This window comes from Podarcis pityusensis (genome assembly GCF_964106645.2).
Source record: "Podarcis pityusensis genome assembly, chromosome: 12".
In the NCBI taxonomy this organism is placed as follows: Eukaryota; Metazoa; Chordata; class Lepidosauria; order Squamata; family Lacertidae; genus Podarcis; species Podarcis pityusensis.
This window is the reverse complement of record NC_138037.1, coordinates 4379496-4394522: the sequence shown is the minus strand read 5'-3', so window position 1 is coordinate 4394522 and position 15027 is coordinate 4379496. Positions and strand designations below refer to the sequence as shown.

General features: G+C 43.8%; 1 protein-coding gene and 1 long non-coding RNA gene across 5 annotated transcripts in view; one reads left to right on the top strand and one right to left on the bottom strand.

Annotated features, from left to right (window-relative positions):
• SETD2 (SET domain containing 2, histone lysine methyltransferase) overlaps nt 1–15027 on the bottom strand; it is an 83313-nt gene that overhangs the window by 48771 nt on the left and 19515 nt on the right. For all 4 annotated transcript variants that reach the window (XR_013977810.1, XR_013977811.1, XM_080973940.1 and 1 more), the window contains exons 3-6: nt 11698–11713; nt 5719–10187; nt 4742–4873; nt 1858–1986 (exon numbers count right to left, since the gene is read on the bottom strand). Coding sequence is in view for 2 of the 4 variants with exons in the window: in XM_080973940.1 (XP_080830066.1) it covers nt 1858–1986; nt 4742–4873; nt 5719–10187; nt 11698–11713 (4746 nt within the window). In the remaining 2 variants the exon portion in view is untranslated. The remainder of the gene's footprint in view (nt 1–1857; nt 1987–4741; nt 4874–5718; nt 10188–11697; nt 11714–15027) is intronic.
• On the top strand, nt 9519–14936 carry LOC308459180. Its single transcript, XR_013977862.1, has 3 exons — nt 9519–9657; nt 11723–11801; nt 13969–14936. It is a non-coding gene; the product is annotated as an uncharacterized lncRNA (long non-coding RNA).

The following is a 15027-nucleotide window of genomic DNA, read 5'->3' as shown; positions in this document are numbered from 1 at the left end:
CTGCCTTCCTCCAAACAGGAAACTAACCTCCTGAGCTCTGTGATCTGTTAGAAAGGTCCTGCTCAGAGCTCCACCTCTTAGTGGTGCTAGATTGGTACCCACTACGAACGGGGCCTTCCTGGTGGTTACTTCAACAATGTGAACTTTCAGAAAGTGGCGAAGAAACTCTCCCTTTTGCTAAACGTTTGAGGTTGTTTTCCAATGATCTGCTGTCAACCAGGCATGCTTCACTTGGGGAAGAATCTAATTTTGCCTTGGATTCTGCAATTGTATTATTTCTTTTTATTAAGCATTTTGGAGATTAGATCTGAAAAACAGTATACAAATACTGTTGAGAAATGACTAGACACTGTTTCCTGCTTGGCAGGGGGTTGGACTCGATGGCCCTTGTAGTCTCTTCCAACTCTATGATTCTATGATTCTAATTAGAAAGAGAACCAATATTGAACCAAAGCCAGGGAGTTTGAACAATGCTGGGCATAGTTGTGTGTTAATTTTAAAACAGGGGTTCACTTAACTTATTAGTCAGAATAAACAGTACTGGCTTAGATGGACCAACAGCCTGGTGGTAAAACAGTTTCCATGTGTTCAATAAAAAAGATGGCATTTGCAAGAAGTATACATCATGGCTCTCACCTGCAGTGTCTGAGTCCTGTTAATAAGCTCCAGGCTGTACCCACACATCAGCCTAATTTGGACTGAATACAACACAGAATGTAACACCCCTGGAACGTGGGATCACCCTGTTTCTCCTCTACGCGGCCTAGGACCCTCGTACCTACGGGACTGCCTCTCCTGGTATGCCCCGCGGAGGACCTTAAGGTCCACAAATGACAACACTTTGGAGGTCCCAAGTCGCAAGGGGGTTAGATTGGTCTCAACTAGGGCCAGGGCCTTTTCAGTACTAGCCCCGACTTGGTGGAATGCTCTGTCCCAAGAGACTAGGGCCCTGCGGGACTTGACATCTTTCCGCAGGGCCTGCAAGACAGAGCTGTTCCGCCTGGCCTTTGGTTTGGACTCAGTCTGACCCTTATGTTTCCCTCCCCTTATGGTTTTGATCTATGGGCTATTATTAAAATGAGGCTGCATTTTAAATTGTATTTTTAACCTGTGTTTTAAATTGTCCCCCCCCATTATGTTTTTATTTTAATTTTACTGGTGTTAGCTGCCCTGAGCCAGTCTCTGGCCAGGTATAAATAAAAAAATATTATTATTATTATTATTATTATTACTGCCCTGCCTTCTCCTGGGGAGGAGTATAAAGGTGTTCTGCTTTGATCCTGCTGGCCTTTGGCCTATGACCAGCCTTCTCCTTCCCAAAAGGAGTGCGTGCGTGCGTGCACACACACACACACACACACACACACACACACTATGGTCCTGGACATCCAACCGGTCCATCTGCAGAGCACATCCTAACAGTGCATTCATTCACTGGTACAGTGGTACCTCGGGTTACATACGCTTCAGGTTACCTATGCTTCAGGTTACAGACTCCGCTAACCCAGAAATAGTACCTCGGGTTAAGAACTTTGCTTCAGGATGAGAACAGAAATCGCGTGGTGGCGGAATGGCAGCAGTGGGAGGCCCCATTAGCTAAAGTGGTGCTTCAGGTTAAGAACAGTTTCAGGTTAAGAACAGACCTCTGGAACGAATTAAATATGTAACCAGAGGTACCACTGTACATGGAAAAGTGCTGACCCATATGATGCTTATAGCTAATCCAAAGGCAAGGGAGTGGGAAAAGCCTTCCTCTGCAAAATCCCTCTGCTGCCCAGAACGAAACCTTCCCTGCTGCCATGCCCAAGAGGGGAAAACTGCTATGATGGAGATCCTTTAAAACGAGGGAAGTCTTACGAGGGTAGGTCTTTTGCTGCTCTCAACCCCCAGCCTTTCTTCTCTGTCAGAATGACTTCAACATCTGCATGCTGCTTCCTCTGAAACCGCCGGTTGGAGCAGTAGTCCCCATTGGGGCACCTTGAGGAACTAAGCAGAAGGAAAAATTATGTATGTGTTAGTAACCATGTGGATATTCACTGGCCCGCTTGTAGCGGACACGCTCTAAATCACACACATGTTTCTCTAAAGAAGCACAACAAATCCTACAAGTCTCAGGTTTTGAACTTAGGTATCATGATGTAAGGGACATGGGTGGCGCTGTGGGTTAAACCACAGAGCCTAGGACTTGCCGATCAGAAGGTCGGCGGTTCGAATCCCAGCGACGGGGTGAGCTCCCATTGCTCGGTCCCTGCTCCTGCCCACCTAGCAGTTTGAAAGCACGTCAAAGTGCGAGTAGATAAATAGGTACTGCTCCGGAGGGAAGGTAAACGTAGTTTCCGTGCGCTGCTCTGGTTCACCAGAAGCAGCTTAGTCATGCTGACCACATGACTCGGAAGCTGTACGCTGGCTCCCTCGGCCAATAAAGCGAGATGAGCGCCACAACCCCAGAGTCGGTCACGACTGGGCCTAATGGTCAGGGGTCCTTTACCATGATGTAATCGTACTCTCAGATTAACGAACATGCCAGCATTTTAAAAAGAATCATTAACATTTGTACCTATTCAGCATGCAAACTATTTTAGAAGTCTTAATGCGCCTGTTAAGCCAATGTATGAACATCACATATAACATACCAGTATTTATCACATTCAAATCTAACATCTATCACATGACACGAAGGCCCAAAAGTTTTGCTATAAAAAACCATGAGGATCCAAGGAAATCTAGTACATTGGTCAAGACCCACATGGACCTAAGGTGGGGGTCACACAAGGGTCTTCTTGTCTGATAGGTTAATTTTTTTGAGAAAAGGTGAAAAATAGAGAGAACTGACAAAGAGGAAGAAAAAAAAGGAAAGGAAATAAAGACAGAACTGTTGGGAAAAATGAGTCAGACTGGGGGAAAAGGTGAGTCCCAGGTCTACTAGAACTACTGTTCTAGTAATATCTCCTCTCCTATATCCAGATAGAAACTTCACACCAAAATGCCTAGGAGACCATGGGCATGGTTCTCCCTCAGGTGAGAACTCCCTGAAGTTCTTCACTTCAGATGAAAGCTTAAATAATAGAATAGTCCTCTGTTACAAAAAGATAAAGGAATCCCTGCACATGAAACACTTGCATGCAAAGAGAAAGCGGTTTAGAAACCTGCTCCCTGACATTTAATGAGTTTTCCGCCAACCTGATGACCTCCACATGATGTTGCACTGGAATGCCCATTAGCTACATCCAGCATGACTAATAGTCAGGTCTGATGGGAGTTAAGAGTTATATAGTCCAAAACATCTGGAAGGCACCAGATGGGGAGGAAGGCGGAGCTGGTTTATAAAGCAGAGTATTCCACCATGGGTGATTCCCATTCCCACCCGCGGTATGAAATGGTAAAGCCCAGACACGGATTTATCATCCCAGTCAGACTTAAGAGAGGTTGACAGAGAGGTTTTGCCCAAATAGCAAGTTTTAAAGAGGCATTTGATACAGCTTCCCTTTGCCGGTTGAACTAAACTGAATTCCAGAATCCTCCAACAAAAGGAAAAGAATGCAACTATCACTCTGTATGCACTTTTAACCCTGATATTTCCCTCCATCCTGACTTTAAAAAACTCCAGTACAGTACACTAGTACCAGAAACTTGGTGCCGAATAAATTTGAGTGTTTCTGTTTGAATGATGACAGAAGACTACTATAGGCACTTTTTATCTGAAGTATGGAAAATGTATCACTGGGAAGCAGTGTATTTGCATAGAGATTTTACTTTCTTGGGCTCCATGATCACTGCAGATGGTGACAGCAGTCACAAAATTAAAAGACGCCTGCTTCTTGGGAGAAAAGCAATGACAAACCTAGACAGCATCTTAAAAAGCAGAGACATCACCTTGCCAACAAAGGTCCATATAGTTAAAGCTATGGTTTTCCCAGTAGTGATGTATGGAAGTGAGAGCTGGACCATAAAGAAGGCTGATTGCCGAAGAATGGATGCTTTTGAATTCTGGTGCTGGAGGAGACTCTTGAGAGTCCCATGGACTGCAAGAAGATCAAACCTCTCCATTCTGAAGGAAATCAGCCCTGAGTGCTCACTGGAAGGACAGATCCTGAAGCTGAGGCTCCAGGACTTTGGCCACCTCATGAGAAGAGAAGACTCCCTGGAAAAGACCCAGATGTTGGGAAAGATGGAGGGCACAAGGAGAAGGGGACGACAGAGGATGAGATGGTTGGATAGTGTTCTCGAAGCTACCAGCATGAGTTTGACCCAACTGCGGGAGGCAGTGGAAGACAGGAGTGCCTGGCGTGCTCTGGTCCAGGGGGTCATGAAGAGGCGGACACCACTAAACAACAACAACACTGATAGAGGGTTACATTTTAAGGTATGTTCTCTCCCCCCCCCCCCATATCTATTTGGAATTTATCCCAGATTTTCGGAAAGAGGAAAACATGATCTCAACATTTATAATACACCTTTTCATTATGCTCAAAGCTGCTTACAAAGAATATAAGCTTTACAAGCAGCAAGGCAATCCAAACCAGTCTTACATTTCCTCCAAAGCAGACGCTTCTACAACACTTCAAGAAGCAGATTCACTTGACCGTAATCAACAAGAACGCACAAGAGAAGTGTGTTGTGCCTGCTGTTTTCAACAACCAGAAAGATTATTGCGTTTTACATCAAAACCTCTTTTCCTTGTGCTGGGTGTCATGATGTGGGCGTGTGATGACAGCAGACTAACCTTCAAAAGGACACTTACCATTCTATCATGAGTAGACGATTAAGACAGTCTTCTCCACACGCCACCTCTCCTTGAGCTCGCTCATCTTTTGAAAGTGTGGGACATTCACACAGCATCCGCTTGATGTCACGGTGAGATTTATTCTTTTTCCTATGCAGCATTCCAGAAAACAAACTTTAAAACTGACCGCATAATACCAGCTAGGACTGAAGAATTTATCCAAAATAAAAGTACTGCAGGCTTTTAAATTTTAACACATGGTACTTCAAAATGCCTTGAGGTAATACAGATGTTTTGAGAATTCCCACTGATTTGACACAAACCCAAGTCAAAACTGCAGTGGGATTCACAGATCAGCCGATAGCATGAATTTTTTGCATGTTGAAGAAATTCACAATTTCAGGATCGGGGAGCTAATTCAACCAAGTAGGTTTCCAACTCTTTTTTTTGGTGGGAACAAAACTTTAAAATGTTTCTGGATGCCTTCAAAAGGCTTATAAACTAAGCAGGTGCTTCCAAGATTGTAACGCTTGAGATTTTTACAGTAGCCTTAACGTTTGCTTGCATTAATATGGAATTATTACTCACTCCTACTGAACATCACACTGAATATAAAACTACCTAATACAACATAAGGAATATGTAAAAGGGCCAATACTCGTTTTGGAAGGGGCTCTTTCAACCCCAACTGGCACTCTGTACCAGCCTGATATACTACTATGAACCACAACGTCATTTCCCCCTATTCTAATATTCTTACTGCACACTACAGTGGTACCTCCGGTTGCAGACGGGATCTGTTCCAGAGGTCCGGTCAGATCCCGAGGTTTCCGCAACCTGAGGACCGCTTCTGCGCATGCTGCGAAACCCAGTAAAAACAAGAGGGTTACGTAAACGGAGGTTTGACTGTATTATACTACCCTGGGCAAACAATTTTCACATTACATTTATGGCACGCTATTCCCATGTTAGCATAAAAGTAAGAGGCCTATTACCTTTCCGTCAAATACACATTTTCTTCAATGAGGTCGAAGTAACAGGGCATTTTCCCTTGCTTGGCAAACTCTTTCCAACGCTGCGAGTCCCTGAAGTCTTCCATGAAACACAGCGGACGAACCATTGAAGAGTCCTGAAGTATTGATGGCAACCGCTCTCCCTCTGTCTTGACCTTCTTCCTTTCCCGGTAGTCGGCATCGCTCTCTGAGTCACTCTCTAAATCCGTCCTCCTTTTCTTCAATGGTCCCCGCTCTTTCATGTCATTCTTATCCAAAACCTTATTTGCCTGCTCTTTCCTCTCACTTGGGGCCATTGGTTCTTTAGTGGAGTTGCTGCTTATCTCGTGGGCCTGCACCGAACCCTTCTCTCTAGGGTCACGTGACTGGAACTTCACCGACTGGTTGGGGAAGAAGGCGTGGCTTTCGTCAACCCAGCGGTCAACTTCTTCATACTCTTCATGGTCTTCTGTAAGCGAATCGGGAACCTGCCCTTGCATTTGCTCGTAGCTAATCTCAGAGGGTCTATTGGTCATCCTTGGATCCCAATAGCCATTGTCATGCCAGTAGTTATGAGGCCCAACAAATGTTCCCGGAGCTGGGGGGTAAACATAACCCGGGAAGATGCCATAGCTGCTATCAGGCTGTTGGTATGTACTGCTTGGTTTCTCTGGTTGGGAGAAATCCCACCCCAAGCTACTCAAGTCTTCTGCTGAATGGAAGCCATCCTCTCTGGAGAAATCTCCAGTTTCCATGGGCTCGCCAAAACCAGACTTCCCCTGCCTGCTGTCAGGCTTGGAAATACTGGTCTGCAGCCTGGACATATTGTCAATCATTTCAAAGTTCTTGGAAATATAATGCAGCTCCCCTTCTTGCGATACATCAATCGATCGAGCCACAGACATGCTTTCAGTTAATATTGATCTTTCATCTGGGTTTGGCTTGTGAATAAAACCTGTTGCCTGCTCTGACTGACTCGTACTGTCAACGCCATCGCTCTGAGGATGGGGGATACCAGGCCGGAGGTCTTCACTCTCTGTTCTGTTGAGCTCAGTAGATATCGCTAGCCTCCCCTCTGCATCCCTAGAAGGCAGATACTTGCTTTCATTTTGCAGGCCATTATTAGATCCCACGTCACCCGGCATTTCTTCACAGAATGGCCTGCTGGACTCTGGCCTGCCATCTTCCCAGTGATCCACATAGCGTCTGTTACTTTGGCTGTTCCGGGAGGAACATGAACTGCTCTCCTCCATGGTTATGGTAGAATTCTTTGGAATGACCACAACTGACTGAAGGCGGTTCTTTGGAACACTGCTATCATCTGAATCAGAGTCCTCTGTGTCACTGTCATCACTGTCCTGTTCACTCACACTTTCAGCCGTATCAGAATACTCTTCGTGGTGGATGGAAGTGAGCTCAGGGGTACTGCCTCTACTGTCACATCTGGGCACTTCGGCAGCAGTTTCTGTTTCTTCAACCGTCACAACAATATCGCAAGATGGGGACAAAGCATCTGAAAATGCAGATCCTCCCAAGGAGTCATCGCTTTTTTCATTTACCACCAGGACTTCAGGAGCGTGGGCCTTCAAGTCAGCAACTACAGTTCTTTCATCAAGGACCACAGAGTCTTCCTCATCATCCGGCTCCTCTTTCTCAGAGTCTTCTGTTGGCATCTCTAAATAATAAGAGTGCTCATTTTTAAAAGGCGATTTTGTTTTCTCTACAACGGAATCAACATGCGAAACATCCAATTCAAGTGCTACTTCGGGACACTCCAAGAGTTCTTCCTTCTTTTCCTCCCCCAGAGTTGTCTCTGGGTGGGACAACACATTTTCGGAAGCCTGTTGTTGCTGCGCAATACACTGATTGTCAAATTTCTCTTCCACAATATATTCTTCTGTAGAAGAATCTCTGACTGGGCTGCACTCTGATAAGCTGAAACATCTAACACGTTTTTCATCCTCATGAGCAATTTTTGACGGATTTTGATCTTCGACATCAGCGGACGTAAACTTTTCAGATGACTGAACATCCACAAAAGGTTCTGGAGTAACAATTGTATTGGAAGGCTCAGCTTCAATTTCAACTTCTGAATAATACAAAGAAAGAGCTGCATCATCTGAAAGATAGCAGGAGACTGGATCTTTGGTTTTATCACAAGGATCTGTGAGATCATCCGCTTTATCTGCATGTATTTTAGAATTATTTACATTCACAATACAAGAAGGTACACAATCATATTCAGAGGGAATTGACTCTTCCATTTTTTCTTTAAGAAAACTGTTGGAGTCACTTAGGAGGACAAGAGAATCATCCGGATCGTGTCCTTTAGACTGATACACACACTGAAACCCATTAGACGGTAACTTACTCAAATTTGGACTATTGACTGGAAGTGGTGGCTCAGTTTCGTCTAAACTATCATCAGATGTTACAATTTCTTCTATTTTGGGGGCACGGAACAATGCCCTATCACTGGGCCTTCCTTCTGGGGATCCATTTATATTCAATTCTACTGGAGAACAAGTTCTTAATGGTTCATGTTTTACCTTGATTACAGACTCCTCTTCCTTAATACTGTCATGGCTATCAATTCCTGCAAGTACATTTGATTTAGAAATAGGAGACATCTCTTTTGATTCATTTAACTTTTTGAAAATAGGTGAATCATTCAACTGATTTAACGGAGAAACAGTCCTTTCTGTTTCTGGCTTCTGTGCAATAGCAGTTTTCGTTTCACAGCTTTGTACACAAGACGCCTCCAAGTCTATACAATTAGACTGCTCTCTGGTTTCCTCAGATTCTGTACAACAGAAAGAACTTTTAAATTTATCAGACTTTGGAGTAGATGTCTTTGAAGAGGAGGACTTGTGTCGGGAAGAACTTACACTGCTCTCTGCTTTAGAGTGGGATGATGTTCCCCCCCGATGACGCAGCTCATTGACTGGAGAGCACTTTTTTGATACGTCACTTTCTGAAGTCCTTTTGGAGTCCCTGTCTGATTTTGTAGGCTTTCCTTTTCTCTCTGAGTCAGTATGAGAGGATTCCAACTTGCTATCCCGCTCTGACTTTGAATAAGAAAAAGAGGTCCTAGAGTCTCTGTAAGATGAGGAATGAGAGGATGTACGCCTGGAGTCTGTAGACCTGGCGTATGTCCTCCGATACTCTTCTTCTGAATCAGAGCTTTCTCTTGTCCTGCTATCCACGTACGAACGAGAATACCGTGTCTTCTCTCTGTATGGTGAGCTCCTGTGGTACCTCCGGTCAGAGTCATAGTAATGTGACCGTTCAGATCTGGAATAGGAAGAACTGGTTCTGGAACCTCTCTCCGATCTAGAACGAGAACGGGATCTGCTTCGCCTCCTCTCTCTTTCAGATCTGGAACGGGAGGAAGAATACCTCGAGTCTCTCTCAGATCTGGAGGAGTAACTAGAATATTTTTCATCCCTTTCAGATCTAGACCGTGATGAACTTTTCACCTGCTCTTCAGTTCTGACAGAAGTAGAGCTCTTCCGCGAATCTTTTTCCTTCTCTGAGCTTGTCGATATTTTAATCTCGTGAGATCTCTGACTTGAAGAGGTCCTCACGGAATCTTCATCAGATTCGGAACCTGGCAATGCTCCATCAGACAACTTCCTCTTGGAACTTTGTTTCTTAGAACTTTGAGAAGCACCCTTTGAAGCACTTGAAACGTCCTCCTCCCTCCCAATATGGGAATCTCCTTTCGCTGGGACTAGTTCTGCTTCTTCAGGAATAACCTGAGCTAGCTGTTCTTCAGAGCCTTCCAACGCAGCATTTTGCTTAATGTTCAGTTCTAAAGTTTCCTGAGCTGCTTTCACTGAGGGCTCCTTTGCTATGCGGACTACAGTTTCTATAGGCGATGGCAACAGAGGTGCGGCTGCTGTCTGTACTGCTACTGGAAGTTGTGGCAAAATTTCTGGGGTTAGTACTGGTTTTGGCGCTGGTAGTGTTTGTGGAGGGGGAGGAGGGGGAGGGGGAGGAGGAGGAGGGGGTGGCGGCGGTGATGGTGGCAATTCCACAAATTCTGATGGTCCGACAGTTGCTGGTGGCAGTTGCATGGCAGCAGCAGGGGGCGGCTTTGTTGTAACATTCAGCAGATGTTTCTTAAAGTGGATCTTGCCCAATTCCACCTTAGGCTTTGGGGGTGAAAATTCCTCCACGACATCCGGATAATCCCCAAGATCCAGTTTAAATTTAGAGGCAATGTCAGTTTGAAGAGGTGTGCCCAGGGAGCTCGGAGCCTCGTTTTGCTTGTCATTCCCAAGGCCGGTCAGAAATCTGTTCTGCAAAGTTTTCTTGGTTAGGCTGAAGCTGAAGGACACCTTTTGTCTGCCTTGTTCCTCAAGGTTAACTTTTGTCCGGGTGCCTTTGGGCAAGAAGCGGCTCGATGCGACTCCTTTGAACACTGTCCCTTTGACAAAACCAGGTTTCTGCGCATTTTCCGTCTTGCCCTAGAACACAAGAAATAAGCTGGTGAAATCGTGGCTTTGAAAATTGTACTCACGTTACAGCAAAAAAGGGAAAGAAAGGGAAATACAAAAAGGACCAGAAGGCAAAAAAATAGGGGTGGTGGTAATTAGGGTCCTCTAACATAAAGAGTCATGAGTTGCTTAGACCAGTAGACAAGCTTAAGATACCTAGAAGCCTTATTATAAACCTCAAAAAATATCACCTGACACATGTTGGCCAGCTGCTAAGGCTTCCTTGTGACCCAGGTAATACCCCAGTAGCTCATTTTTTGACCACATCCTCACCAGGCACTGCCCCATTTTCCCTTCTTTCGGCAAGGTGTGGGGCAGCTGTGGAATCAAGGTGCGTCACCAAAAAACAGGAAGCCACAGAACACAAATTCTGAGCTGTATTCTGAGATTGCAGTGTGAACTTCACATTGGATTAGAACTGGACTAGTTTACCCTTGGGATCCTTTCCAACTCTACAATTTTTTATTCTATGATTGACTGTGGAATACCTATCCTCTTAGACCCACCTGGTGCCAACCTTATTTGCATTTTTAGCAATTCTAAATAAGGGAACAAAAACTATGATGCCTCTCATCTGAGATGTCCCAGCCATGTATTCTCCTTCCTTTCAAGCAAAATGAAACTAAACAAAAGCTTAAAAAAGTTCAGCTGTAGCCATTATAGTGTGTGTGTTTTTGTATGTATGCACAAAGACACACACATATATAGTTGTATTGTATGAATATGTTAATGTTTTATATTCTCCACTCCACGGTATAATGTACAGGCAACGCCCAATTGACGTGCCTCCAACTGACCATGCACACTAGCATCACACTGAACCTGAAAGTAACTTTAAAAATGGCAAAAGCGGCCCTAAAAGACCCCAGAATGGGCAAAAGGGTGTGGAAACAGAACCTAGTAATCCCTTGGGCCTTTGTAAGTGCAATCCCAGGACTCCTTGCAATGACCATTGAGGCCTGTGGAAAATTGGAGTTTGAGCAAGGAAGTTGTGATGGAGTTTAGTGTCTGGTTAAGTGCAGGTTTTTAAAAGGGTTTTACAAGGGTTTCCAGAGGTTTAGAGGGTGTTTGCAGGCCTTTTCAAGTGTGTTTCAAATATACACGATTTCACATAACCCCCGTGTAAATTGAGAGTTGCCTGTATGATGGTACCTTGGTAGTTGAATGGCTTGGCTTCTGAACGCTGCAAGTGAGTGTTCTGGTTTGTGAACCCTTTTTAGAAGCCGAATGTCCGACACGGCTTTCGCTTGAGTGCAGGAAGCTCCTGCAGCCAATCAGAAGCCGCGTCTTGGTTTTCAAACCGTTCCGGGACCGGGAGTTGAACAGACTCCCAGAACAGATTAAATTCAAGAACCAAGGTACTACTGTATTTCTGTTTTTAAAAGTTAAGTCACTTGGAGAACTTTTAGGTAACAAATGGAATCATACTAATTCTTTTTCAAAAAAAGACACAAAGAAACACAGTTTAGAATATACTCACATCATTTTCTTCTTCTCTGTTGTAGTCCATCAAGAAGGCATGCAAAAAAACAGGACAGAGAAAGCATGAAAACTAAGTGGAAACAAAAGGTGCTTGCTTTTCAGGTAAAACTGCTTTGCCTGTGCTGGCTACAGAGAGGGTCATAGAATCATAGAGTTGGAAGAGACCACAAGGGCCATCGAGTCCAACCCCCTGCCAAGCAGGAAACACCATCAGAGCACTCCTGACATATGGTTGTCAAGCCTCTGCTTAAAGACCTCCAAAGAAGGAGACTCCACCACACTCTTTGGCAGCAAATTCCACTGCCGAACAGCTCTTACTGTCAGGAAGTTCTTCCTAATGTTTAGGTGGAATCTTCTTTCTTGTAGTTTGGATCCATTGCTCCGTGTCCGCTTCTCTGGAGCAGCAGAAAACAACCTTTCTCCCTCCTCTATGTGACATCCTTTTATATATTTGAACATGGCTATCATATCACCCCTTAACCTCCTCTTCTCCAGGCTAAACATGCCCAGCTCCCTTAGCCGTTCCGATCATTTATATATATAAAAAAGGCATCACTGTTATAGACTTAAAAGGACTGTTTTCTCCAGGCTCCATTAAATTTAGGGAAAAGGGGGATACTCTGGCATCTCATTCCTGTATCTAACAACCTGTTAAAACAAAATGGGAGGAGTCTTAAGCTGTCTGCTTTCAAGGAGAATATAGCATGTCAGGGTCCCAGCAGTGCAGAATGTCTATCTTAAAGGTACGTCTTACATCTCTTAATCCCTCCTGTGTTACAATTCATTGGGATTTTAGAAATAGGAATTGAGGCACAGGACTGCGTATGCCAGCCACCTCCAAGGAGGAAGAGGTATTTAATTTTGGAGAGAAATCATTTTCCAGAATTTTCACATTCAACATACATTTATAGGGTAAACCTTGTTAAAGCAAATTAAGCTTTCCGTTTTCAATTATTTTTCTTCTTTATACACCCCACCCCCAACTCCTAATGTGTTCCGAATGATTCAGCTTCTACTTTTACTAACAAATTAAGGTGGAGAAATCATATTTTCTAGCAGGAAGTGATGAAAAATAAGGTAAAATAGTAAAAATAACAGAAAATCCATATAGCGAAGGCACTGCCTCTTGCTCTTACACCCTAAAGGACAAATAGGTTATTTAGTGATCTTCATAGGAATATGATCTCCCATCACATTCATCACTAATTACTACAATTAGCACATTCTAAAGCTCACAGCTCAGTGACACAGTACATATTTAGAATGAAGGACTCTGATTTCGATCACTGGACTCTCTAGGTAGGGATGAGAATATCTCCTAAAAGGCACTTTATAAAGCAAGTTTAATGTTCTAGTTACCACATTCATATTTTATTCCTCCTTTGTGGTTAAACCCTAGTCTGATTTAGTGCACTTTGAATGGGTTTGTCTTCCACGGTATTGAGCAAATTATTTGCTTCTGAGTTACTACTGTAAAACTACAGAAAAGATGCTATTTTTACATTTCATGCTTCAACCAATGGGAAGTTCTGAGATGGACATTCTAAACCAGGGTTTCCTCAACTTGGACGCTCCCCAGCTCTTTTTGGACCACAACCCCCATCATGCCTAGCTAGCAGGACCACTGGTCAGGGATAATAGGCATTGTAGTCCAAAAACAGCTGAAGACCCAAGTTTGGGAAAGTCTGCTCTAAGGTGTAAAAGCAGTTAAGTTGGTATCTATCTCCAGTGCAACCACAGTGGCTCCAGGAATGATACCACAAGCACTCCAATAAGACGCATACTAAAATATATGTTATTTTAGTCTCCACCCCATCATTTGGCCTGGACACTGAGGTCCTCCTTTAGAGGGTCTTCTGGCGGTTCACTCACTGCGAGAAGCAAAGATGCAGGGAACCAGGCAGAGGGCCTTCTCAGCAGTGGCGTCCTCCCTTTGGAATGCCCTCCCATCAGATGTCAAAGAGATAAAGAACTGCACAACTTGTAGAAGACATCTGAAGGCAACCCTGTATCAGGAGATTCTTAACGCTTGACGTTTTTATTATGTTATTAGATATGCTGCAAGTTGCCCAGAGTGGCTGGGGAAACCCAGCTAGATGGGCAAGGTATAACAAAATAAAATAAATAAATAAATAGAATTATTTTTAACTACTTTTATATATGGAATTTTTTAAAAACGTTCCTGTAATTTTTACATACGGAACAGTTTTTAGTTGTAAAATCAGCATTTCTCAAAAACTGTTTTCTCAAAACTGTTTTATTACTAAAGAACACCATCTGATGAAAACAAGAACACCAGAACATGTACAACTCAGCAAAGTGACACGCCTCCAAGCCAAGCCGTGGTGATTTGGTAGCTCTGGAAGCAAAACACATAAATGGGCTTTGCAGGCCCAGAGAAAGCTATTCAACAACAGAAGGCCAGCTCCATGCAAGAAGATAGCATTCAGTGAGTTAATAAATTCTATGGAAGATACTATAGTACAAGTAGTACCAGTATTTTCGGTAGCTTCTATTTTTCCTGGATGAAAACATTTCAAGATAAACATAAACTTCCACTGTTTTATGCCTTTCACACCTGCCAAATAAATAAATGCAAGAAATAATTCAATCTTCTTAAAAAACAAACACAACTTGTCAGGGCTCCTTCTGTGTGTGATCGCAGACAGAAAGGGTTCACATAGTGACCAGGAAAACATAATGGTGTTACAGAGTCAGATTTGGCTTTGTGAATGTCTCCGAAAAACAAGATGAATCCCTCCCAATCTGATCCAACGTCTCAGAATGCAGCTCTTCATCCACATGCTGCCGCAATTTCATGCAACGGCACCAAAGCACGGGAGCATCTATTTGCTGCTTTAGCAACTGGGAGATGTTTCCCTTTTCTTACCAGATGCACATGCCCAGCGGTCGAAATTTGCCAGGTGCATTTTGCACCTGGCTATTGGCAACTTGCACAAAATATGGTCTGAGGCTCAACATCAAAAAAACGAAGATCATGGCCACTGGTCCCATCACCTCCTGGCAGATAGAAGGGGAAGAAATGGAGGCAGTGAGAGATTTTACTTTCTTGGGCTCCATGATCACTGCAGATGGTGACAGCAGTCACAAAATTAAAAGACGCCTGCTCCTTGGGAGAAAAGCAATGACAAACCTAGACAGCATCTTAAAAAGCAGAGACATCACCTTGCCAACAAAGGTCCGTATAGTTAAAGCTATGGTTTTCCTAGTAGTGATGTATGGAAGTGAGAGCTGGACCATAAAGAAGACTGATTGCCGAAGAATGGATGCTTTTGAATTCTGGTGCTGGAGGAGACTCTTGAGAGTC